General features: G+C 38.1%; 2 protein-coding genes across 4 annotated transcripts; both read left to right on the top strand.

Annotated features, from left to right (window-relative positions):
* On the top strand, positions 1-22,752 carry slc12a1 (solute carrier family 12 member 1). Its single transcript, XM_039684121.2, has 26 exons — positions 1-273; positions 1,782-1,925; positions 2,915-2,990; positions 3,930-4,025; positions 5,071-5,210; positions 5,451-5,561; positions 6,276-6,387; positions 6,499-6,626; positions 8,078-8,162; positions 8,247-8,398; positions 8,752-8,859; positions 10,932-11,055; positions 11,130-11,231; positions 11,331-11,486; positions 15,147-15,246; positions 15,319-15,430; positions 16,414-16,554; positions 17,161-17,267; positions 17,346-17,428; positions 17,543-17,671; positions 18,944-19,072; positions 19,151-19,262; positions 21,075-21,161; positions 21,233-21,368; positions 21,475-21,542; positions 22,149-22,752. The coding sequence occupies exons 1-26, from the start codon at positions 31-33 to the stop codon at positions 22,282-22,284; spliced, it is 3,117 nt and encodes a 1,038-aa protein (XP_039540055.2). The 5' UTR covers positions 1-30; the 3' UTR covers positions 22,285-22,752.
* A 561-nt stretch (positions 22,753-23,313) lies between these two features.
* dut (deoxyuridine triphosphatase) lies at positions 23,314-26,344 on the top strand. 3 transcript variants are annotated; one of them, XM_039684125.2, is made up of 7 exons: positions 23,314-23,335; positions 23,926-24,076; positions 24,234-24,325; positions 25,242-25,286; positions 25,371-25,445; positions 25,873-25,943; positions 26,034-26,344. In XM_039684125.2, exons 1-7 carry the CDS (start codon positions 23,329-23,331, stop codon positions 26,088-26,090), a joined length of 498 nt encoding a protein of 165 aa, XP_039540059.1. In that variant the 5' UTR covers positions 23,314-23,328; the 3' UTR covers positions 26,091-26,344. The 3 variants fall into 3 exon arrangements, with proteins under 3 accessions (XP_039540059.1, XP_039540057.1, XP_039540058.1); XM_039684123.2 differs by lacking the exon at positions 23,314-23,335 and adding an exon at positions 23,387-23,494; XM_039684124.2 differs by lacking the exon at positions 23,314-23,335 and having other exon boundaries at positions 23,521-24,076.
* Positions 26,345-27,205: the final 861 nt, after the last annotated feature.

Here is a 27,205-nt window from a genome sequence, read left to right as displayed (position 1 = left end):
CACACACACACACACACACACACGCAGCTGATGGAGAATCCTGGGTTCGAGAAATCTAAGGATGACCCTCCTCAGTACGAGGAGACGTCGTTCTCCAGCAACGGCTTCGGGAACGGGGAGCGGCACGCGGTGCGGTCGTCCGTCGCGAGTGCGTTTGGACACGCCACGCTGGACCGGGTCCCGAACGCAGACTTCTACCGCAACGCCGCGAGCATCAGCGGCACCAGAGTCATCCGGCCGTCCCTGCAGGAGCTGCACCAGGTCTTCGAGAAGGTGAACACACACACACACACACACACACTGGGAACACTGAAGGGTTCTTCTATGACATCACTGCGAAAAAAAACACCTTCATTTTTAAGAGTGCACACATTATCTGCAAAACATGCTTTTCTGACTTATGTTTTCCAGTCCAAATATCTAAAAAATATTCAATTAGAGAAGTAAAATTACATATGGATTTTTTTCTTGTTTTCCATTTGAATAAATTTTTATTGTTCTTGTTTGTTCATTTTTCTTTCCCCATTGGCAGATAATTGTGCTTGCTCACGTTATTTCATGTCATTGTAATTCTCTAGTAAACGCATCTTGATTTAAGAATTTTAGATATTTGGACTGGAAACAGGACAAAAAAAAAAAAAACTAAGTAAGAAAAGCATGTTTTGTGAAGTGCCCTGCAAAAAAAAAAAAAAAAAATTACGAACACATTGCTAACGTTCACATTAAGTTCAGGATGTCCATGTTTTAAAGTTAAGGAATCATTCAATTGTATCATTTTATAAACGTTATGGGATTTCTTTTGTTTAAACGCTAGAAAAGCTGAAACTAAAACGTTTCAGAAAAAGACAAACGAACGTTACAGGAAGAACTTTAAGAGAACATTAACAGAACACGGGGTTAATATTAACAACATACATCAATCGAAATATGAATCTTTTTTTGCAAAAATGCTCATGTATGAAATGCAGCTCATGATTGATGCCTCAGGGTGTAGACCACCGCAGTGTGTGTGTGTGTGTGTGTGAGACGCAGATCAATAACACACACCTAATGAGAAAGCCCGAGAGAGCGCTGGGTTTACGAGGAACGATTGGCTAATGCATTGATCCGCTGGACGGAAAAGTTTACGCTGATCCAGAAACTGATCTGCAGAACCTCATTTGCTCAAAATGTGTAACGCAAGAAGGACACGAGAAATTTACATGAGCATCTACACAAATATCTAAACATTTTTTGATCAAAATGATCAAAAAATGCTCGTTTTATGATCAAAATGAAGTGAGTTTGTGCTTAATCTGCCAAATATAATCTTAATTCAAAGAGAAAAAGCTTTTTCGCAGTATTAACGTGCGAGTATCACATGCAAGCACACATCTCTCACACACACCAGATATCATTGGTGATATTGTTCCACTAGTGTGATCAGGACACTATAGTTCATTTATGAGTGAGGAGAGCAAAATAAAGTAAACTGAGACATATTACACCCAAATATTCTTAATACAGTGACTACAGTAACAATGACTCCTCCGTCCACTTTGAGCTGAAGTGTGTTTTCTGCTCTTTTTACACACACACACTGAACAACATGAAGCATTGCTTGCTCACTGGTTGAGCTAAACTGGTATTATCTAATTGTGGAGTTCAATTGAAAAGCTGACAGATATTCAACATAATTCATGTGTGAGAGTCCAACAGAGTGTGATAAACACTAAACACACGTGTCTTGGCTGTGTGCTGCGATTGCAGTGTGTGTGACTGTACTCCCTGTTTCTGGGCAGAATGGAGGCCTCGGTGATCCCGGTGCGGTGCCGGACGGGGACGAGGCGGACGGGTCGACGCTGGGGGACGTGGAGTCCGTCGTGCCGCTCCAGGATAAAGACCCCTCAGGATTCGTGAAGTTCGGCTGGATCAAAGGAGTTCTGGTGCGTCTACAAACCAAGAAAAGTGCGATAACTCACTTAAAGGAGTAGTTCACTTTTAAAAAGACTTGCTGATAATTTACTCGCCCCCGTGTCATCCAAGATGTCCATGTCGTTCTTTCTTCAGTCGGAAAGAAATGAAGGTTTTTGATGAAAACGTTCCAGGATTTTCTCCATATAATGGACGTCAATGGGGACCAAACGGTTCAAGGTCCAAATGAGAGTTTCAGTGCAAACTGCCAATTATTAAATAAGCGCTCGTTTCGCTTGATGAGACCCTTATTCATCGTCTGGAATCGTTTAAAGCCCTTTGAACAGTTTGCACTGAAACCGTCTTTCGGACATTGAACCGTTTGGACCCCATTGAAGTCCATTATATGGAGAAAATCCTGGAATGTTTTCATTAAAAAACCTTAATTTCTTTTCAAGTGAAGAAAGAAAGACGTGGACATCTTGGATGACATGGGGGCGAGTAAATTATCAGCAAACGTTTTTTTAAAAGTGAACTACTCCTTTAATAATGCGATACGATAATGCTTTAAAAATGTAAGACTTTTTTAATGCCACTTTGAATTAAAATTGAAACCAAACCTGTGATGGAAATGCACAGTACATTACAAACTTGATATTTCAATAATTTCAATATACGGGTGAAACTCAAAAGTTCATTTATTTCAGTAATTCAACTTAAAAGGTGAAACTATTATATTATATAGACTCATTACATGCAAAGTGAGATATTTCAAGCCTTTATTTGTTATAATTGTGATGATTATGGATTGAAAACCTTTTCACAATTTGGGGTTTTCATAAGCTGTAATCCATAATCATCACAATTATGACAAATAAAGGCTTGAAATATCTCACTTTGCATGTAATGAGTCTATATAATATATTAGTTTCAGCTTTTAAGTCGAATTACTGACATAAATGGCCGTTTGCAGGAGTTTGGCGTGTGTTGTGCAGTGTGTGACGGTGTGTTGTGTCGGCAGGTGAGGTGCATGCTGAATATCTGGGGGGTCATGCTGTTCATCCGTCTGTCGTGGGTGTTCGGACAAGCAGGAATAGGTGAGATGTGTGGAAAGCTGAAGGTCACGCCGGTGTTTAATGGTGCGTGACTAACAGCGCATACGAGTTTGAGTTTCTGTGAGAGTTCTGGCGGTTCTGGGAAGTTCAGTTCCAGTCAGACACCTCCAGCTTCAGGCCAACACATTACAGCAGAAACACACCGCCGGACGGCTTCATGAGGCGTGACGGACCGCAGGCCATGAGCACCTTTAGTCCTCAATGATCCCATTATAGCGCTAAACACACACACGTCGGGTTAGGAGATTGAAAATCATAGGAACAGGAGCGAAATACTATCTTAGTTCCTGAGATGAGCTCACTGATATCATCATCAAGTGTATGTGTGTGTTTATATAGTGTAAATAGTGAAAACGTGAGTAATAATTCAGTCATTTACTCACCATCACGTCTGTCCACACACATATATGACCTTCTTATTTCTGTGGAACACAAAAGAAACAGATTTATCCACTGAAATTTCCTGTTTTCCAGCACAAATAAACATTCTTAAATCAGCAAAATGAGTTTTCTGAGGTAGTTTGTGCTTAAAACAAGAACAAATGTATGTTGATTTAAGTAATTCATGCACTGAAATGTCATCTGATATATTCTGAATGTGAAATTCTCAGTATTTCTGTCTTGTTTTCCAGCACAAATATCGAAACATTCTTAAATCATTAAAATGAAGTGAGTTTGTGCTTGAACACATATCTGCCAGTGGGGTTGGAAAAATGTATATTTTCCTTTGAACTTCGTTTCTCTGAATCCATAGTGGCACAAACTCTCTTAATTATAATGCTTTTGTGCTTCTCCAGTAAATGTATTTTGATTTAAGAATGTTTTAATATTCATTTTTGCAGTGCAGTTATATTAAATCAGCACATATCATGAATAAAAAGTTATTATTTCACGTTACCTGACATTATGTGTGTGTTTCAGGTCTGGGAATAGTGGTGGTGTTATTGAGCATCGTGGTGACCGGCGTCACGTGTCTGTCCATGTCAGCGATCTGCACCAACGGTGTCGTACGAGGAGGTACAACCTCACACTTTATATGAAAAGGAACTTTTTATGAAAAGAAAAATATGTTTTCTTATGTACAGATGAACTTGAAAAACTAGAATATCGTGCATTTGTTAATTTATTTCAGTAATTTGACTTAAAAAAACGAATATATTATATAGACTCATTACATGCAAAGTGAGATATTTCAAGCCTTTATTTGTTATAATTAAGATGTATGAAAACCTTTTACAATAATAATAATTAATTTAGAATTTGGGGTTTTCATATCTTTCATCCATAATCATCAAAATTATAACAAATAAAGGCTTGATCTCACTTTGCATGTAATGAGTCTATATAACATATTAGTTTCATCTTTTAAGTCGAATTACTGAAATAAATGAACTTTTGCACCATATTTTAATTTTCGAGTTTTACCCGTATGAATGATCAATATATTAAATGGTTTAACCGTATAGTTGTAGCATATGTAGAATATAGTGTTAGTATATTACAATATATTGAAGAATACATAAGGAATTGACACTTTTCATATATCAACAAATATATTTACTGCACTCTAAACAATGCTGGGTTGTTTCAACCCAAATATGGACAACCAAATGTTAAGTTAAAAACTCCATATAAAAATTTACAGTTGAAGTTTGAAATTAAAATTTTTAACCCAACATTTGGGTTTGTCCATATTTTACCCAAATTTTGGTTCAAACAACCCAGCATTGTTTAGAGTGTAATATATCACAGTATATGCAAGATTATAAAGCATGCTGGGAACTAAAAATCTGTTGTAACTGTGTGTGTGTATATGTGTTCACATTTATATGGGAACATGTATGTGCAATATATGTACACAAGGACTTTGTGAATATTACATGTAATGCTATTTTTGTCTTCATTTATGTATTAATATACAGCCATACATGGTCAATGCATCAATTGCAGTATATTGAAAAATATAAGCAGTGGTTTCCCATATATGGGTATGCAATACTTTGCATGATATTTAGCAGTGTATTCGCTTACATTGTTGTGGTGTGTGTGTGTGTGTGTGTAGGCGGGGCGTATTACCTGATCTCCCGCAGTCTGGGCCCCGAGTTTGGCGGATCCATCGGCCTGATCTTCGCGTTCGCCAACGCCGTGGCCGTGGCCATGTATGTCGTCGGGTTCGCTGAAACTGTGGTGGAGTTACTCAAGGTACAAACACACCATGTGATATACATCAGTATTATTGATCTCCTGCATGGAACTGAACTGACTTGACCTGCACTGTGGCGCTATAGTCTTCTGGACACACACTCTTGCATTATTCTCCTGTTATCTCTGTAAAGCTGCTGTATGAATAAAGCTGACTCGACTCGACTCGACAGGATCACATGGTTGTGTTTGGGTGCATAAACCCTCATGGAAGTTCAACACGTCTATCTGCTCTTACAGGACAATGACGCCCTTATGATTGATCCAACGAATGACATCAGGATCATCGGCTGTATAACGGTGGCTCTGCTGATGGGCATCACTGTGGCCGGGATGGAGTGGGAGGCAAAGGTGAGCCAGATGCATGCTGGGATTGAGTTTTAGGGATTCAGGTCATCTATTTTGACCCAGAATATAATTGTGAAATTTTATAAAAATTGAGAGTTCATCAGAGGGGTCCAAGACTCCAGGACGTTTGTTGCACTTGAACCACGAATACACACAAGAAACATTGAATGGATTCGAGGAGTTTTGTGGTTTAAATTTTAAATTAAATTAAATTAAATTTTCAGTCTGACCCCCTCAGGAACGAGTGAATGCTTCAGTTCACACCGAGAACACTAAACATGCTCAAAATTCACACTAAAAATGCTAAAATTTTACCAAAAAATGATTTAATAAAGTCTACATGTGTGTGAATGCACACTGAGGCGAACTGGCTTTCGGACCCAGCGGGACAGCTCCTCTGCTCATATAGAGATATAAGCCCATCTAGAGTCAGCAAATATCATCTGTTATTATTATCATTCCACAAACACACTCAATCTAGGACATTTACAGCTGAATTATAAGGGTTATGCATGAAATTATGAGTTATTTTGAATTTAAGTTGAAAGGCTGTGAGGAATGTGATTAAATTGCTATTTATTTATTTATTGATCAAATCTAGTGATTTAAAAGTAAATCAAAAAAATCTTAAAGAAATGCATTAAATATTATCAAAATGAAAAAAGTATAATGTTAGGGCTCTGGAAGGATGAAGAAGAAGCTTGTCTCTCTCCACAGGCTCAGGTCGGTCTGCTGGTGATCCTGCTGGTGGCCATTGGCAATGTATTTGTGGGAACAGTGATTCCCTCCACACTAGACAAGCGGTCCAAAGGCTTCTTCAACTATAGAGGTGAGGCAGAGGAACGGCATGCAAGAAACGCCAGCATTTGTTCATGACATTTTAGGAATAAACAGTCAAATCTGAGGCCTAAAGTATCAGTCTAACTCTTTCTGAAAACAGAATCCATCGCAAAGGAAAACTTTCTACCGGATTTCCGGGATGGAGAAACGTTCTTCTCTGTTTTCGCCATCTTTTTCCCAGCAGCCACTGGGATCCTGGCTGGAGCCAATATATCTGGAGATCTGAAAGTAAGAGCGAGTGTCTGGTACATTTATAATCTCAAATTAGGAATGCACCAATATGAAAAATTTGGCCGATACGATAACCGATTACTCTTTATATTTGAAAGTCGATAACCGATATTTTGGCCGATAAATCTAAATTCTATTTTTTTTTTTTGAGATCCTGATTGCAAAAACAAAAGTCTCAGCATTAAAAGCCACGAAGTACACAATTATAATGTTCTCATTATAATTTCAAATTTAGCTGATACCAAGAATCGATTATTATGTAGCCTATATTTGAAAGCCAATAACTGATATATATATATTTTTTTTTCTATATATATATATTATATATATACATATAGAAAAAAATTCGATAACTGATAAATTGGCCGATAAATCTAAATTCAAATTTTTAGAAAAAGTCTCACCAGAAGCACACAATTATAATGTTCTCATTATAATTTCAAATTTAGCTGATACGATAACCGATAAATATGTATATTTGAAAGCCAATAACTAATATATATAATTTTTTCGATAACCGATATATTGGCCGATAAATCTAAATGAAAATTTTTAGAAAAAGTCTCACCAGAAGCACATAATTATAATGTTCTCATTATAATTTCAAATTTAGCTGATACGATAACCGATAATTATGTATATTTGAAAGCCAATAACTAATATATATATATTTTTTGATAACCGATATATTGGCCGATAAATCTAAATGAAAATTTTTACAAAAAATCTCCTCAGTAAAAGCCATGAAGCACACAATTATAATGTTCTCATTATAATTTCAAATTTAGCTGATACCGAGAACCGATAATTATGTATATTTGAAAGCCAATAACTAATATATATATATATATTTTTTTTCCGATAACCGATATATTGGCCGATAAATCTAAATGAAAATTTTTACAAAAAGTCTCCTCAGTAAAAGCCATGAAGCACACAATTATAATGTTCTCATTATAATTTCAAAATTAGCTGAAACCGAGAACCGATAATTATGTATATTTGAAAGCCAATAACTAATATCTTTTTTTTTCGATAACCGATATATTGGCCGATAAATCTAAATTAAAATTTTTACAAAAAGTCTCCTCAGTAAAAGCCATGAAGCACACAATTATAATGTTCTCATTACAATTTTATGTAGACTATATGACAGATTTGCCCTGCACATGTTGCACTTAACTGCATTTTCTTATTTGAAGTGATTTCAATCATATTTCAAGCATTTCAAAACCATCATGTTGAACAGTCTGAAGCGTCTCAGCTGAGGGAAATAATACATTATTTATCGTATTTAATTTATCGGCCACATTTTCTTATCAGGACGATAAAATGAACATATACGGACCGATACCGATATATCGTGCATCCCGATCTGCAATGGCTGTGCAGTTAAATCATATGCTGGTTTCAACATTTTTCACACACACTCACCTCTGATTTCCCAGGATCCTCAGGCTGCCCTTCCCAAAGGAACGCTTCTGGCCATCTTCATCACAGGAGTAACCTACCTGGCCGTCGCACTGGTTGTTTGTGAGTCCTGAACGCACACTTGAAATTACTCTCTCCAGCCTCAGTCTGGACGTCTAACACAGCGATTGCACTGATTCCCGACAGCCGTCACTGTAGTTCGAGACGCGACGGGGAACCGCAACGACACTCTTTCAATGGGTTCGAGTTGCAACTTCTCTTCGGCTTGTGATCTGGGCTACGACTTCTCAATCTGCCAGACCAGCAAATGCAACTACGGCCTCATGAACAACTTCCAGGTGGGAGACAATAACATCTGAGGGAATAAATCAGAGATACAGTTAAAGAGTGTGTTGCTAGTTTTTTGGAGCTGTACATGTTCTTAAAGGGATAGTTCACCCAAAAATGAAAATTAGCCCATGATTTACTCTCCCTCAAGTCATCCTAGACCAAGTGTATATGGCATTCTTCTGCAGACAACACCCATCCACTGCCATTATCAAGCATTTTTAATATAACCCTGATCGTATTCGTCTGAAAGAAGAAAGACATACACACTAGGATGACTTGAGGGAGTAAATCAAGGGCTAATTCTAGTTTTTGTGTGAACGATCTCTTTCACAGTGAGACTCACCGGTGTGTGTTTGTGTAGGTCATGACTCTGGTGTCTGGGTTTGGACCGCTCATCACGGCAGGAACGTTTTCAGCCACGCTCTCCTCAGCTCTCGCGTCTCTAGTGAGCGCGCCCAAAGTCTTCCAGGTCAGAGATCACACACACACACATTTAAAGTGCCTATTTGGGATATTACCTTTCATGTAGTGTGTATTAAAGCTGTTTGCAAATGTAAAAGCTCTGCAAAGTTTTAAGGATGAGTTCACAGAAATGGAGTTTCGTTTCCTAAAAGAAAGAGGCAATTCTGAGACGAGTCGTCGACTATGCAGATGTGTGACTAATTTGCATAATGCCCACCTGTGGTCTTGATTGGCTGAACAGCGTCTCTAAGCTCCGCCCTCAAACACTGTAGTGTATCTGAGACTGGGATCTGTTATTATAAGCGCGCTGCAGTTTTGTCGTCTGGCGCCTTACATACTCAAGCCCTTTAAAGCAAGATGGATTCTGATTGGCTGTCAGTGTTTTATCAGTTATCAGCCGGAAAAGTATATTCGTTATCATTGCGGTGTGGACTCTGCTATTCTTTTACATTTATTATAGTTATCGTCCTTGGTGTGAATGCCCCTTTTATCTAATCTGGATATTAACCCTTGTGCATCAATTAAAAAAAGTTACACACAGGTAAAAAGAGGACAAAAATGTCCATAAAAATGTGACGCTTCGGAGCACAGACTTAAGTTTGGTATCATTTTAAAGAAGACCCTTTGCAGATTATTGCTGAAGTAAAAAAATGATAATAAGTAAATACAAAAAAAAAGTTTATGAAAATTATTTATAAAAAATATTTTACATAAAATATATATTTTATAAATCAGGTTGAACTCAAAACTGCAATAAAATCAAAGCCATAAATCTAAATAGGTTGTGTTCCAAATCAAGATGAGTGGCGTGCTCGATTCCTTTGAAAAAAGTTCAACCTGGGTGCTCTTCGGTCCAAGGTAGGACATCAAGGAAACAGTAGAGAAAAAAGTCTCTGATGACCGAGGCACTCCTTCATTAAAATGTCTTTATTGTACAAATGACATGTCCTAAACGGACAAATTTAAAAAGCCCACGCGTAGCGGCATGAAGCCTTCATCACACCATGCCCTGATGAAGGCTTCATGCCGCTACGCGTGGGCTTTTTAAATTTGTCCGTTTAGGACATGTCATTTGTACAATAAAGACGATTTAAAATAAAATAAAAAATTAAAATAAAGATTTTAATGAAGGAGTGCCTCGGTCATCAGAGACTTTTTTCTCTACTGTTTCCCAGGTTGTGTTCCAAATTTGAGGATGATATCTCAGACATCCCAACCTGCAAGAATTCATTTCCGGGAGGTATATTTCGATAACAGGATCTTGGGTGGGTGGGAGGGCTAACTTTCGCGTTCGCGAGGCACACTCGGTCTCTCCCTCTGTACAGTGCACGCGCAGCGCGCTATGTATGTTATGCGCGCAGTATGTCTCGCTCTAGATTCCGGGAGATTTTAACTAATTTGCGGGCATCAGGGAGACGCTATCAATATGCGGGAGACTCCCGGAACTTCCGGGAGACTTGGGATGTCTGATATCTCAAAAAATGAGCTTTGGGTAACAGTTTGTTTGGGCGTAGTGACATATTTCCCCCATTGGGTGGCAGCAAAACCCCACTGGAGCTCACAGTGATTGGATTTGTTATTTGCAGTTTTTCTCTACACATATTTTTTTATAACACACATACTAACCACACTCTGACATCCATACCAACACACCCACACAAATATCGTTGCATAATTTACCCAGTCGGCTCTATAATATGCCGAAGCAGAAAACAGGAATAAAGCCATATTTGTTTGTTTTATAGGCCAAACTTTAAAAAAAATGGCACACGCCTTGCCATCAGAATGAAAGCCTCTTAACAAAGATTGCATAATTTTATAGTTAACTGAACCGGGGATTAAAAATGGCAGTTTTAATGGGGACATTTTTGTCCAAAAGGCGCTGAGAGGGAGTATTTTTTGTACCTAATGCAAGAAAATGACGGTGAAATAGTAAAATTCCAATAAAAATACACACCTGTGCCAATTTTTTCGCCGTTAGCTTTAACACAGACAAAGTGATCAAAAAAACAAAACTGAAAAGGACAAAAATGTCCACAAGGATGCACAAGGGTTAATAGTGAATCCGTCTCGACTCAGGCTCTGTGCAAAGACAACATCTACACCGCCCTCAAGTTCTTCGCCAAAGGTTACGGGAAAAACAACGAGCCAATCAGAGGATACCTCCTGACCTTCGTCATCGCTGTAGCGTTCATCCTCATCGGTGAGTATATAGCGGTGGTTAGCGGATTTGATGTGGCAGGAGTGATGATGTAACGGTGGGTGTTTGTTTCTCAGCTGAGCTCAACACCATCGCTCCCGTCATCTCCAACTTCTTCCTGGCGTCATACGCCCTCATCAACTATTCCTGCTTCCACGCCTCATACGCCAAATCCCCAGGTCCTGTCTGTCACACACAAATGTTTTCTGTAATGAAATCTGTAATGGAAACGGGCCTAAGTGTGTATGCTCAGTAACGCGTCCCGTGTGTGTGTGCAGGCTGGAGGCCGGCGTATAAGTACTATAACATGTGGCTGTCTCTGTTCGGAGCGCTGCTGTGCTGCGCCGTGATGTTCGTGATCAACTGGTGGGCGGCACTCGTCACATACGGCATCGAGTTCTTCCTCTATATTTACGTGACTGTGAAGAAGCCAGGTAAGAACGCAGATACACACCAACATACGACAGTTTTGGATCGGTACGGTTTTTAAAGGGATAGTTCACTTTGAAATTAATTTTTGATATGTTTTATCTTCCCTCAAGGTGTCTTTGTTTCCACAGTATTTTCAATTTTGACATTTTTCAGTCAAACCGTTGTTGTCTATCAGTCATACACTGGAGGCTAAGGGGGTCCACCAAAGAGCAGCACAGAGAAGTCCAAATTAAACATGATTTAATGACTCGTACATGTAAGTACACACTGATGGCCTAAGACACGAAACGAGCGGTTTGTGTGAGAAAACGAACAGTATTTATATCGTTTTACCTCGTGTAATCACAGCCATGACAAAATGATGTGACGGCACGGGCGCTTCGGTCTGGAAGTGATCGACGTCACTCTTTGTTTATACAGAGATTTGGGAAGTTTTACCTTTCACTAAACATATTTAGATATACGGGAAACCGCAATGGAAGACGATTTCGGTTTATCTAAATATGTTTAGTAAAAGGTAAAACTTCCGAAATCTGCGTGTAAATATTGAGTGACGTCACACGCGAGCGATCACTTCCGGCGTAACATTGAACTGATTCAGTTCGGTTCAGTTGGACATTGAACAACTGATTCAGATCACTGTGATTACACGAGGTAAAACGATATAAATACTGTTGGTTTTCTCACACAAACCGCTCGTTTCGTGTCTTAGGCCATCAGTGTGTGCTTACATTTACGAGTCATTAAATCATGTTTAATTTGGACTTCTCTGTGCTGCTCTTTGGTGGACCCCCTTAGCCTCCAGTGTATGACTGATAGACAACAACGGAAAATACTGTGGAAACAAAGACACCGACATCTTGGATGCCCTTGAGGGAAGATAAATTAATTTCAAAGTGAACTATCCCTTTAATGTTTCTTCTGCTCACCAAGACTGCGTTTATTTGATTAAAGCAATATGGTCAAGGTCAAGGTAGCGTTTATTGTCTCCTTTCGGAGAAATTAGTTTTGGATTAGGGAACTGCTGCCATAACAACATATACCACATATGACAAACAACATTAACAAACATTACATATCATAAACCCATAAAAACAGCACATCACATAACAATTATTGTCGGTTATACCCTCTATTGCAGTTATTTATCTTCTTGCTGTAGTTGCTGATTAATTAATTTAACAGACATTAGTACAAAAGAATATTTATATTGGTTATGCTTACATGATAGCATCCCGTATCTCCGACCAGAGTTCATCAGCGTTCACAAAACGTGTAAGGAGTCTAATAAAACTCGTTGGCCTGCTGTAGAGAGCAGCGCTCGAAAATATCCTGTAAGGAGCTAATTGTCTGTGTCCACATGATTTTTGGTGTCCCCCCCAAATTATTTATTTGAGCTCTCAATTTTACTGTTAAACTACCAAACCAAACAACAATCCCATATCTTACAATAGACTCGATAGTTGCTTTGTAGAAAATGTAGGCGCTGATGGACCCTTGCACACACCCATGACACGTAAGCTCACTGTCAATGTGGACCCCCAAGTATTTATAGTATTTATAGCTCCTATCCCCCACGAATCTCAGGTCTATGATGACCTCTTCGGTTTTGTTAACATTGATCTGTAGATGATTCTCGTCACACCAGCCCACAAACACACCTATAGCAGCTTTATAGTCATTAACCCTTGTGGGCATTTTTGTCCTTTTCAGTTTTGTTTTTTTGATCACTTTGCCTGTGTTAAAGCTAACTGCAAAAAAATTGGCACAGGTGTGTATTTTTATTGTAATTTTACTATTTCACCGTCATTTTCTTGCATTAGGTACAAAAAATACTCCCTCTCAGCGTCTTTTGGACGAAAATGTCCCCATTAAAACTGCCATTTTTAATCCCCGGTTCAGTTAACTATAAAATTATGCAATCTTTGTTAAGAGGCTTTCATTCTGATGGCAAGGCTTCAAAATTTTATTTTTTACTATTTTTTATCAGATGGTGCCATTTTTTTTTTTTTAAGTTTGGCCTATAAAACAATTATCGCTTTATTTCTGTTTTCTGCTTCGGCATATTATAGAGCCGACTGGATAAATTATGCAACGATATTTGTGTGGGTGTGTTGGTATGGATGTCAGAGTGTGGTTCGTATGTGTGTTATAAAAAAATATGTGTAGAGAAAAACTGCAAATAACAAATCCAATCACTGTGAGCTCCAGTGGGGTTTTGCTGCCACCCAATGGGGAAAATATGTTACTACGCCCAAACAAACTGTTACCCAAAGCTCATTTTTTGAGATATCATCCTCAAATTTGGAACACAACCTATTTAGATGTATGGCTTTGATTTTATTGCAGTTTTGAGTTCAACCTGATTTATAAAATATATATTTTATATAAATATTTTTTATAAATAATTTTCATAAACTTATACCTATAGAACTTTTTTTTTGGATTTACTTATTATTATTTTTTTTACTTCAGCAATAATCTGCAAAGGGTCTTCTTCAAAATGATACCAAACTTAAGTCTGTGCTCCGAAGCGTCACATTTTTATGACAGTTTTTTGACACTTTTAACCTATGTGTAACTTTTTTAATTGATGCACAATCTCTTGTCAATAACTGTAATAATACTGTTTCATCTGAAAACTTTATAATAAACTGGTTTGACTGCTGGCTAATGCAGTCATTTGTGTAGACAGTAAACAGAAGTGGTGAACTTGCGCACCCTTGTGGGGCTCCTGTACTATTAACGGCAACATCCGACAACACTGAATTAGCTTTCACCTGTTGTCTCCTCTGTGTTAGAAAGGAATAATACCACTTGATAATAAAAGGGTTAACTTGTAAATTAATTAATTTCTCCAGCAGTTTATGTGGATGAATGGAGTTAAACGCAGGAGTATTGTTAAATATTATGACAATTTACAATAAGTGTTTTCTATTTAAATATATTTTAAATTGTAATTTATTCCTGTGATCAAAACTGTATTTTCAGCATCATTACTCCAGTCTTCAGTGTCACATGACCCTTCAGAAATCACTTCATTTACAAACATTTATGATTATTATCAGTGTTGAAAATATTTATTTAATTTTTTTCTCAGGATTCTTTAATGAATAGAACAGTATTTATCTGAAATATAATCTTTTGTACCATTATAAATGTCTTTACTGTCACTTTTGATCAATTTACTTAACCCTTGATTAATAAAAGTATTGATTTCTTTTCCCCCCAAAAATAATATAAAAAATCTTACTGACCCCAAAATGTTAAAGCTTTTATTTCACAAAGAAATCCTGTTCTCGTGAACTTTCTATTGATCAAAGAATCCTGAAATGAAAATGTAAATAACAGTTTTCAACGCTGATAATAATCATAACTGTGTTTTGATCATCAGATCCTCATATTAGAGTGATTTCTGAAGGGTCATGTGACACTGAAGACTGGAGTAATGATGATGAACATTCGGGAATAAATTACACTTTACTATATATTCACATAGAAAACAGATGATTTAAATTTTAATAATAAATTTTTTTTCATCAAATAAACACAGCTTTGGTGAGCAGAAGAGACTTCTTTTAAAAACATAAAAAATCTTACCGATCTAATCTGTTGATGCACATGAGCAGTGTGATAAACACGTGACGTCTGTGCGTCTCCAGAGGTGAACTGGGGCTCGTCCACTCAGGCCGTGACCTTCATGAACGCCGTGAACAGCGCTCTGACCTTATCCAGCGTGGACGACCACATCAAGAACTTCAGGTGCGCGCAGGTCCACACACACACACACACACACAGATCTGATCTGGGTTTCACTCTCCTGTCCTGTGTCAGACCCAAGTGCCTCGTGATGACCGGATCGCCCAGGACCAGGCCGGCGCTGCTCGACATGGCTCACTCCCTCACCAAGAACTACGGCCTGTGTCTGACCTGCGAGGTGTTCATGGTCAGTGTTCCTGTCCAAAACACACACACACACACATACATCTCCAGCAGGGGTCACACACTGTCAAATTACATTCCAGGACTTTTCAAGTCAAGTCACATTTATTTATACAGGCTTTACAGGGAGAATAACCGGAAAATAACACTAATTTAGTTTGGACTGCAATCAGAGATTATTATCTTTCAAATTATAAAAAAGATAAATAGATAAATAAAAATAAACTAGTAAAACAAAATGGTGCAAATAAAGTGCAGAACATGCAATGACTGGAAACATTAAGCATTGACAAAGATATCGCTTTCCTCATTCAAACTGATTTTTTTTAGGGCTGTGCAAAAGTTAATTGCGATTAATCGCATCCAAAATAAAAGTCTCTGTTTACATAGTATATTTGTGTGTGTTGTATATAATTATTTTGTATATATAAATACACACACATGCATGTATATGTTTAATAAAATGTGTTATTCATATATAAAATATTTATATTTGTATAATATAGATTATGTATTTATATATATATACAGAATTTAAGCGCAAATAATTCTTAAATATATACATGCATGCATAGGTATTTATATATACAAAATAATTATATACAGCACACACAAATATATTATGTAAAACAGACTTTTATTTTGGATGCGATTAATCGCAATTAACTTTTGCACAGCCCTAATTTTTTTTTTGATTTTTTTTTTTTTGCGCTTTTATCGACAGCATTAAACTGTAATTTCACATAAATTGTCTTTTAATAATTCAAGCACTTCCTCATAAATACGGATGTTTTCCAAAACGTCAAATTCAAGCACTTTACGAACCCCGTCACACACACACACACACACACACACACACACACACACACACACACACACACGTCAGGGTTTCCCAAGGATTCTGTTTTTAAGGCAGTGGATTGTGTCTTTATGAAACTAAACCAGTGTGTGTGTGTGTGTGTGTGTGTGTGTGTGTGTGTGTGTTAGGGTCCCCGTGACCAGAGTCTGCAGGACATCAGTGCAGTGGTTCAGCAGAATCAGCTGTGGCTGCACAAGCAGAAGCGGAAGGCTTTCTACACACCGGTCGCCAGCGAGAACCTGCGAGACGGAGCAGAAGCACTGCTGCAGGTCACACACACACACACACTTTCTGTGATGGGCAGGTTTAGGGGAAGGGGTTGGGTTAGGCCAGAGAAAATGTCTATGCAATGTCCTTAATAACATAGAGAAACAAATGTGTGTGTGTGTGTTTGTTTGTGTATGTGTGCATGTGTGTGTTTGTGTATATGTATGGGTGTGCGTGTGTTTGTGCATATGCATGTGTGTGTGTGTGTGTGTTTGTGCATGTGTGTGTGTGTTTGTGCATATGTATGGGTGTGCGTGTGTTTGCATGCGTGTGTGTGTGTGTTTGCATGTGTGTGTGTGTGTGTGTTTGTGCATATGTATGGGTGTGCGTGTGTTTGCATGCGTGTGTGTTTGTGCATATGCATGTGTGTGTGCATATGTATGGGTGTGCGTGTGTGTGTGTGTTTGCGTGTGTGTGTGTGTGTGTGTGCATATGTATGTGTGTGCGTGTGTGTTTATGCATGTGTTTGTGTGCATATGTCTGTGTTTGTGCTTGTGTGTGCATATGTATGAGTGTGTGTGTGTGTGTGTGTGTGTGCATGCATGCGTGTTTGCACTTATGTATGGGTGTGCATGTATATATGTGTGTGTGTGTGTGTGTGTGTATAGGCGTCCGGACTCGGCAGAATGAAGCCGAATACAGTGATGATGGGATTCAAGCGTGATTGGAGAAGCACTAAACCACAGGAAGTCCAAAGCTACGCTGGCATTCTGCAGTGAGTGTCTCTCTGATTCGCCTGTCTACATGTGTGTGTGTGTGTCACTCTCACACGAGGGCTCTCTTCTCCCCGCAGCGATGCGTTTGATTTCGAGTACGGGACCGTGATCCTGAGAATCAATCAGGGCATGGACATCTCTCACATCCTGAAAGCAGAAGGTACAGCGAGTTTATTGAGGGATTTCTTCTGTAAATGTGTGTCCGTCGTGGTGTATGTGCTGTTATTAAAGCACATGAGAGTGAGTGTGTGCTGTTCTCTGCTGTGATTGGCAGAGGAGATGGAGCGAGTGATCATGGAGCAACAGGCGCTGGAGATGGAGGAGAACGACTTCCAGCCACAAGGGCCACAGGGGTTCTTCAACCGCTCCAAGAAGACCTCCACCAAAGAGCTGACCCGCAGCGGTACCGCACTCCTCCATCTCACAGCTATTAAATCAAGATAGCAAAATGACATAAGATATTAAAGGCATTGTTCACACTCGTGTTGTTCAACCCCGTCAGACTTTCGTTCATCTTCACAACACAAATGAAGATATTTGGGATTAAATCTGAGAGCTGGTCCCGAAGACGTCTTACGATGATGAGCAACACGAGGGAGAGGAATTACTGACAGAGTTTACATTTTGGGGTGAACTATCCCTTTAAGTGTTTCTGTTTTCTGGGAAATTAATCAAAATTAAGAGAGTTGATGCTTTAAAAAAAAAAAAGCAAAATTTTCTACCAATCGGGTAAGAAAAATAATCATAATTCAAACAGAAACTAGATGACCCCATTGGCAGATAATTTTGCTTTTTAAAGCATCAACTCTCTTAATTTTGATTAATTACCCCGAAAAACAGTGTCATTTCACTCTTTGAGTAAATGCATCTTGATTTAAGTATTTTTCGATATTTAAGCTCTTCAGACTCCGCTCTTTCCTCATTTAACATGATTGACTCTTCCGAAACTGATCCATTCGTTCTGTCACGTGACCTTTGGCAGGCGCTCGTATTCCAAACGACTCATTAAACCCTGATTTGTCTGAAATCACCAGCCTAATAAACCACAAACAGCGTCCGCAGAAGTGTTTTAACCAATCCCATATAAAGGTTTTTTGTTTGCATAATATTCGTGTGTATTGTGTGTAGTTATGTTGTAAATACACACACATGCATGTTTATATTTAAGATTAAGATTCTTAAATATATGAAGAGTTCAGATGCAAAAGCCTCTAAATGCCATTTGAAATTTTCTTCTTTAATGATGATTTTTATCAAGCTTGTATATTTAAGTTCAGTGATTTCACTTAAATGGCAATGATAATTATCTATTAATTGTTATTTAAGTGAAATTACTGAAAATACAAGTTTGATAAAAATCATCATTAAAGAAGAAAATTTCAAATGGCATTTAGAGGCTTTTGCATCTGAACTCTTCATATACATGCATACAAACAAGTGGAATTAATTTTAAAGATATACAGGACATGTTTGGAGCAAAAGTAAGGTTTCAGTATTATTGAAAATTAAAACAAAAAACAAAAAAAAACACTCGATTTTACATTTTATCTTTTGCAATGAAATTCTGATTTGTTATTTATAAATATTAACACCATAACGCCACTATTGTTTTAAGCAGAATTGGAATTGGTTTGATATTTGATGAGGTTTGCATCATCGACTCACTTGTGTTCAGTGTCTCTGGACGTTCCTCGCACGTCCGACCTGGCGAAGATGAACCAGCGTCTGGTGGAGGCCAGCAGTCAGTTCAAGAGGAAACAGGGCAAAGGCACGATCGACGTCTGGTGGCTGTTTGATGACGGAGGTGAGCAGAAGTCCTGCGTGTTCTTCTGTCCTGCCAGGTTTACAGTGTGACGGGGTGTGTGTGTGTGTGTGTGTGCAGGTCTCACGCTGCTCCTGCCTCACATTCTGACCACACGGAAAAAATGGAAAGACTGCAAACTCAGAATCTTCATCGCCGGGCAGCCCGAACGCATCGAACAGGACAAAGAAGAGTATGTCAGCTGGTGGTCGGGCGATATTTGGCATTTTTTAATTATCGCATCGGCTGATAAGTTCCTATTTCTGGCCGATGTGTCGACTTTTATTTTCAAATTGTGTGGGACTTTTATTTTGAAAGAGTTGAAAACGTCATACATTGTCTAGTTTGGTTTTATATGTCAAATTAATTATTTCTAATTTAGTAAATATTAGAGGTTGACCGATATACTGTCGTTGCCGATGTATCGGCCAATATTTTACATTTTTAAATATGGGCATTGGCTGATACGTTTTCTGTTTGGCCGATGTGTCGAGTTTTATTTTGAAATTGTGAATGGACTTTAATTATGAAAGCGTTGAGAATGCTATACATTCTTTCTCTTCATTAGTTCACACACTGTCTGAAGTCTATTTATTTTTTTATATTTTCATATTCAAATGAAGTATTTCTAATTTATTAAACATTAGTGTTCGATCAAGGCCGAGGCCGATCTATCCGCCGATATTTGATTTTTTTTTTATATCAGCTGATAAATTTCTATGTTCGGCCGATGTGTTGACTTTTATTTTGAAGTTGCGTGGGACTTTGAATGCGTTGAGAACGCCATCTGAACTCCCATTCTTGGTCTTCATTAGTTTACAGTCTGAAGTCAAGTTTTTTTTATATTTTCATTTCCAAATGAACTATTTATAGTGTAATTTAGTAAATATTAGAGGATGACCGATATACCGCCAAGGTTGATATTTGACATTTTTACATATGGGCATTGGCTGATACGTTTTCTGTTTGGCCTTTTATTTTTATTTTATTTTTATCTTTATCTTTATTAGTTTACTTGTCTGAAGTCAAATTAATTTTATCAAATTAATTATTTATACTGTAATTTAGTAAACATTAGTGGATGACCGATATACCACCCTTCACCGATATTTGACATTTATATATATATATGGGCATTGGTCAATGTGTCGTTTTTTTTTTAATGCGTCAGTTTTTTTTGTCGTGAAAAATATTATGATAGGATTACAGAATCAAGAACTTGCCATCTAAAATATAAGTTTGTTTATAAACTTTTTTTAAGTACAAATATTTTTTTATATATAATTCCTTTTTTTAAATAATTTATTTGTAATGTAGCAAATATGATAATACATATAAATGTATATGTATATACATATAACATGCGTAATTTCCGCAATTATGCATGTTTTTCTGCATGTTTTTTGCATCTTAAAATTAGATATTGGCATTTCCCAAAATAAAATGTAAAAAATAGAAACAGAAATAAAATCAAAAATTAAAAATATAACAACACAAATAAAATATTAAAATTTCAACAACTGTTATGCATGCATTTTTTCTGTCTTTAAATTAAAAAAGTGTGCTATATATATATATATATATATATGAAGAGTTCAGATGCCAAAGCCTCTAAGTGCCATTTGAAATTTTCTTCTAGAATGATCATTTTTATCAAGCTTGTATATTTAATTTCAGTGATTGCACTTAAATGGTGATGATTACCTATTAATTGTTATTTAAGTGAAATTACTGAACTTAAATATACAAGTTTGATAAAAATCATCATTAAAGAAGAAAATTTCAAATGGCATTTAGAGGCTTTTGCATCTGAACTCTTCATATATATATATATATCTGCCATCTTGCTTTCTAAGAAATTGGCTGTGACAGAAGTCTGATTTAAACATGCTCTATCACACTGCTCTATCCTGCCCCTAGTGGACACGCGTGGTTATAACACCCTAGATCTGCTTCTGAACGCCGCCGCTGCTAACCGTGTGTTTTCTCTGTAACTGTGCTCCAGAATGCAGTTGCTCATGAAGAAGTTCAGGATTAAATGCGACGACATCCAAGTTATCTCAGACCTCAACGTCCGGCCCAGCACAGAGAGGTACGCACGCAGAACACACACATTAATCCTCATCCTTGATCTGCCTTCACTCACCGCTGGTGTGTGTTCAGCTGGAAACTCTTCCAGGACATGATCGAGCCGTTCCGTCTGCACGAGGGGTCAAAGGACACGACACAGGCCGAAGCCCTGAGGAGAGAGCATCCCTGGAAGATCACCGACAGCGAGCTCGACATCTTCGAGGAGAAGGTGGACACACACACACACTTTAACAGATTTAATAATAATTTGTATTTAATAATGATTTATAGTATGTGTGTTTCACCTTGAGTAACTGTGTGTGTTGTGTGTCCAGACGATCCGACAGGTGCGGCTGAACGAGCTTCTCCAGGAGAGTTCCAGAGCCGCTAAACTCGTGGTGGTGTAAGTTCTCATCCGCGGTGCTGTGTGTGTGTGTGTGTGTGTGTCACTCATTACACGCAACCTATGTAATCAGATTACTTTTTCAAGTAACTAGTACACGCATTACTTTTCAATTTTACAACAAAATATCCGAGTTACTTTGTTTTGACATTTATTGACTGACAGCTGTCCTGTCCTCATGTGGAGGTCAGTGTTTTTCTCTTACAATTGATTCGCTTTTGGTGAACTGTGGAGTGTGTAAAACTGTTTTTATTGGCAGGCTAGCAGTTACCGTTGACTCGCGCTTGCTTAGCATCGGCGAACTATGCAACTGGATGAACGTTTTTGAAAACTGTCTCCACTGATAAATAACACTAAGGCTAACTTGGAAATGAGGCCCGATGTCCAAAATTCTGAACCGCCCCTTTAAGATCAGATTTGGGTCTGGATTTCCAGGCTAATTAAGTATAGCAATTAGTTACTTTCACAGGGAGTGACGCAATATTGTAACGAGTTTCTTTCCAAATTCAGAGTAACTTTCCCCAACACTGCTCATCAGTATCATGTGTGTGTCAGTACGCTGATCATGTGAGTAACACAGTGTGTGTGTGTGTGTGTGTGTTTCAGGAGCATGCCGATCGCTCGTAAAGGCTCAGTCTCAGATTACCTGTACATGGCCTGGCTGGACGCGCTCACGAAGAATCTCCCGCCGACCCTCCTGATCCGTGGAAACCACCAGAGTGTGTTGACCTACTACTCATGAACAACACACACACACACACACAAACTACTCGTGCTATTTCTGCAGTATGCATATTGAATGTGTATCATTTCTTTTGACATATTATTTAATTAGACATTTTTATATAAAATTCACATTAAAAATGCTAAATAAAAAGTATTTAGCATGTGATATAAACTGCACACTTCTGATTTAAACATTGCATATTTAAAATACCTGCTCTTTCCTGCCTCCTTCTGGACATGCGCGGTTAAAATATCTGTGTCAACAGTATAAAAGCACTTTAGGGTCAAATTATTCAGAATGATCAATGAAAGTATCATGTTATTGTACATATGTTCACTGACGGCCCATTATTATATTATCTTGTTAATCCTATTTATATTTCTGTGGTACTGGGAAAGATTGTGTGAAATTATTTCATGTTATATATTCAAATTCAATTACATAAATGTTTTCTCACAGTAAATAAAGTTTTGGAAAATCCAAGTGAGTTTTCTGTACTGTTTGTGTTATATATGCCTGATTAAATCATTTTTAGGACTTCATGAAGTTGATGAAAAGTCTGACAAATTCATAAGTTCTACATTTTAATCTCATAATTATGACTTCGTAATAATTATATTTTTTATGTCATTCGACAAATTTATACTTTTTATGTCATTATGATTATGAATTACCAAAGCATGTAACGTTAGCCTATTTGTGGTGGAAACGTGAAAGGTTCTGCATTAGTTACTGCACGATATGCGTGATTAAATAATTTATTATGACTGCATGCATAGTCATAGTTATGAGATGAAAAGTCAACGTTTTAATTTCATAATTATGATTTTGTATGTGATTCGACACATTTCTACTTTTTATGTCATTAATTACCAAAGCATGTTTTTGTGGCGGAATCAGGGTTCCATAAAGTTCAGTTCAAATGTTATTATCAGAAGTAATACATTTCACCTGAGTATTTAACGCTGACAGGACGCCGTCGTGTCGAGTTTCTTCTCCCTCGGAATAAACCGCTTCACATTCACATGATTCCGCGTCACTCCGAATCAACCACTCGCGATGGAAGGTGAGTTCAAACGACCGTCAACCTCCAAGAACTACACAGACAGCAAAAAACTACAAGTCCCAGAATGTAACATACACAAACACAAATGGCGGTTGAAGATGATGGTTCGGTGTGTTTCTGTCGCTGCTGTTCGCGGTTTACACGGGTTTGTGTTTAGAGGTCAGCAGCTTTATAGAAACTAAAGCGAAAAATAGAGCGAGCGTTAATATCTGACTGCAGCCTGTAGGTTAATATTGGATTTCATTTTAGTAGTGGCTAAATGACAGTTAACTCTCCCAATTTATTATTGAATAAAATTGTGATTCGACTGCTGAAATGTGATGATATAGGTACATCGAAAAAGGGGAGGGTAGACATTTTTGCGGTAACTGATTTAAATAACATGCTACACATTCTGGTGTGACGAGTCGTTATGTCGCCTTACGTCATGCAGTACCCACCACTCAGAACGTTTCCCGCGGTGGGGTCGCTCAAATAATGCGCGCGAGATTCTGGCGCGCTCAGAATCACAGCAACAGCATACACTCACTGTAGTTTTGTCTCGAGGATCGCCCAGCACGCGCTCGTCAGTAAAATGCCTTGCTCTGAAGTTACAGAAGCGGTTTCGCCGCAGAAAAGATGCAAGAGTGATGCAGTGAACGGACACGAAGAGCAAAAGGTGCTCAAATTCGCCAAACTGACAGAAAACGCCACGACACCGAGCCGTGGATCGGACCGAGCCGCCGGATTCGACCTGTACAGGTGATTCTTACATCCGTGCTCTGCTTTCCTCTCTGCGGCTGTTTTTAGAGGAATAATGTGGGATAAAATCTTTCACACTGCCGCAAGCACTTGGATTTCCGGTGGTTACATGCACGTGGTGGTGATGATGATGATGATGATGATGAGTGTGTTTCAGTGCATATGACTACAGCATCGGGCCGATGGACAAAGCTCTGGTCAAGACTGATATCCAGATCGCGGTCCCACACGGATACTACGGGAGAGTCGGTGAGAGTCACGTGTCCGAATCCGTTCATTTCCACACACAAGAAAACTATCATGCTTTGGTAAATCTTAAAGGAGTAATTCACTTTTAAAAAACACTTTTGCTGATCATTTACTCGCCCCCGTGTCATCCAAGATGTCCATGTCTTTCTTTCTTCAGTCGAAAAGAAATGAAGGTTTTTGATGAAAACATTCCAGGATTTTCTCCATATAATGGACTTCAATGGGGACCAAACGGTTCAAGGTCCAAAAGACAGTTTCAGTGCTGTTCTGTTCAACTGTTCAAAGGGCTTTAAACGATTCCAGACGATGAACAAGGGTCTTGTCAAGCGAAACAATCACTCATTTAAAAGAAAAAATAAATAAATAAAAATTAAGTTTTATAAGCACAAATGGTCGCCTTGCTCTGTTAGGGTTAGTTCATTTTGTTCGTTGAATTAACCAAATGACGCGAAAAAAGATTTGTCCATTTTGATAAACGAGTTCGAACAGGAGAGTCACGAATGCTCATCACAGAACAGAGCAAGGCGACCATTTGATCTTATAAAACCTAAACTTTGTTATTTCTTTATTTAATAAATGAGCGATCGTTTCACTAGATGAGACCCTTATTCATCATCCGGAATCGTTTAAAGCCCCTTGAAGCTTCACTGAAACTGTTTTTTGGACCCCATTGAAGTCCATTATATGGAGAAAATCCTGGAATGTTTTCAACCTTCATTTCTTTTCGACTGAAGAAAGAAAGACATGGACATCTTGGATGACACGGGGGTGAGATTAAAAACAAAAATTCAACTTGATCATAATTTTCACCTTCTTATAATTTGACGACAAACCATCCAATCAGACAAAATCAAGCCCCGCCCATGTTTGCCGGTGTTCATGAGTGTTTTGCCTGACGCTGTGTGTTGTGTTGCAGCTCCTCGCTCGGGTCTCGCGGTGAAGCACTTCATCGATGTGGGCGGTACGTCTCTCGCTCGCGGCCGTCACTGATCACCTCAGAATGATTGTATGAATGAGCTGACGTGTGTGTGTCGTGTTTCTACAGCTGGTGTGGTGGACGAGGACTACAGGGGGAATCTGGGAGTGGTGCTGTTCAACTTCAGCAAAGAGACGTTCGAAGGTGAGAGGAAGCTGGCAGGAACAGTAGACACCTCCCCCATACGCTGGTTTCACGCAGCCGCCATCTTGAAACGGCTCCGGTGGGAAGAAAACTGGAAGTGTCGCCTGTAATGAAATTATAATTATTAGTATTTCTAAAAATGTACATCCATTTATTTTATACTTTAGACTATATACACTGAAATTCATTTATAAATATTTGTATATATATATATATATAAATTCAGAACGTAAAAAAAGAAGCAGGAACAAACTATACATACCCTATATTGGATATTAACATCCAGTAGTGTAAATCAAGGCATTGTCGTCTGTCTGTAACGTTACTTCCGGGGCTCTTCCCGCCGGAGCCTTGCTTTCCGATTCAAAATGGCGTCTGCGTGAAGTCGGCGTCCAGCTGTTGTTACCTGACATGTTTCCTCCTGCAGTGAAGAAAGGCGAGCGCGTCGCTCAGCTGATCTGCGAGAGGATCTGTTACCCGGAGCTGCAGGAGTTACAGGTGAACCTCATCCGCCGTGTGTGTGTGTGTGTGTGTGTGTGTGTGTGTGTCTCTGCAGATCAGACGGTTCACACTGTTTTCCTCTTTCAGACGCTGGATGAGACTGTGAGAGGAGCAAGCGGCTTCGGCTCAACCGGCACCAACTGAAACTCAACTGTAGAAATGCTGCGGGTCGGGGACACTTTACAATAAGAGCTCGTTCGTTAACGATGAGTTAGTTCACACTGCAGTGACTAATACTACTTTTGATTTGAAGTATTTTATCATCAATATTAATAAATGCTGTAGAAGGATTGATCAGGTTAATTAATGAAACCTTATTGTAAAGTGTCTTTCACTGATTGATGTAAAATGACTAATTAGTTTGTACATTGTGTTATTAAATTACATTTTTGATTATATTTCATAGTGTTGACTGTACACTTTTTTTTTGCCGTCGGTTACCCAGAAGTTTTTCCACGTTACTGTAATATTCATTAAAGTGATTAATTAGCTGTTAAAGGATCCACAGATGTGAACGTTTTACTTTGAGTGTTCCTACAGGAGTGGCTTTATTTCTCATTGATTTAGTTTGTTACACTTTATTATTATTATTGGTTATATTTGCTATGAGGCTTCATTTGCTAAACTTAATTAGTAAACCTGAGCAATAACACTGGTTAATAAAGAGTCATTGTTAGTTAATGGATTGACTAATGACTTTAGTGTTTCTGATGTTTTAATATTCGCTGTTTTTATTTAGTACATTATCTTGAACACACAGGGTTTCATGCTTTAAACTCTTGCAGTGATGGAGAATGTCTCTACGGGGCACAAACATCAAATATTGTGTTTTAGGTGAGATCCGATAAACTCCTCATGCTAAAAATTATAATACTGTAGTTACCACTGCTGAATGAACATTAGTAGCCCAAAATACATTAATTTACCCTATAAAACCTATTTCATACATTCAAAACTTTAATAGTTTAGTCCGTTTTATCCAGTAAAAGTCTTTTAGTGTAAGTAAACATAAGAATAACTTTGATATTGTTGGTAATATTTCAACTGGACTGAGGCAGGTTTACTTGACTATTCAGTTATTTATTAGAAAAATATCAAATATGATCATCAGGCTTTAGAGTTCAATGGTTCATCTGTCGATCATTGTATGATATGATTTAAAACTAAGCATTTAAATATCATCTTGCTGAAACATTATTGGCAGATATTGATATCTCATTGATTTACATTACAAGCATCAGAATTTCATCACTTTTTGT

This window comes from Pimephales promelas, chromosome 10 (assembly GCF_988280905.1).
Source record: "Pimephales promelas chromosome 10, fPimPro1.hap1.1, whole genome shotgun sequence".
Classification (NCBI taxonomy): Eukaryota; Metazoa; Chordata; class Actinopteri; order Cypriniformes; family Leuciscidae; genus Pimephales; species Pimephales promelas.
Note: the sequence above shows the minus strand (reverse complement) of the source record. Positions and strands in the feature narration are given on the sequence as shown.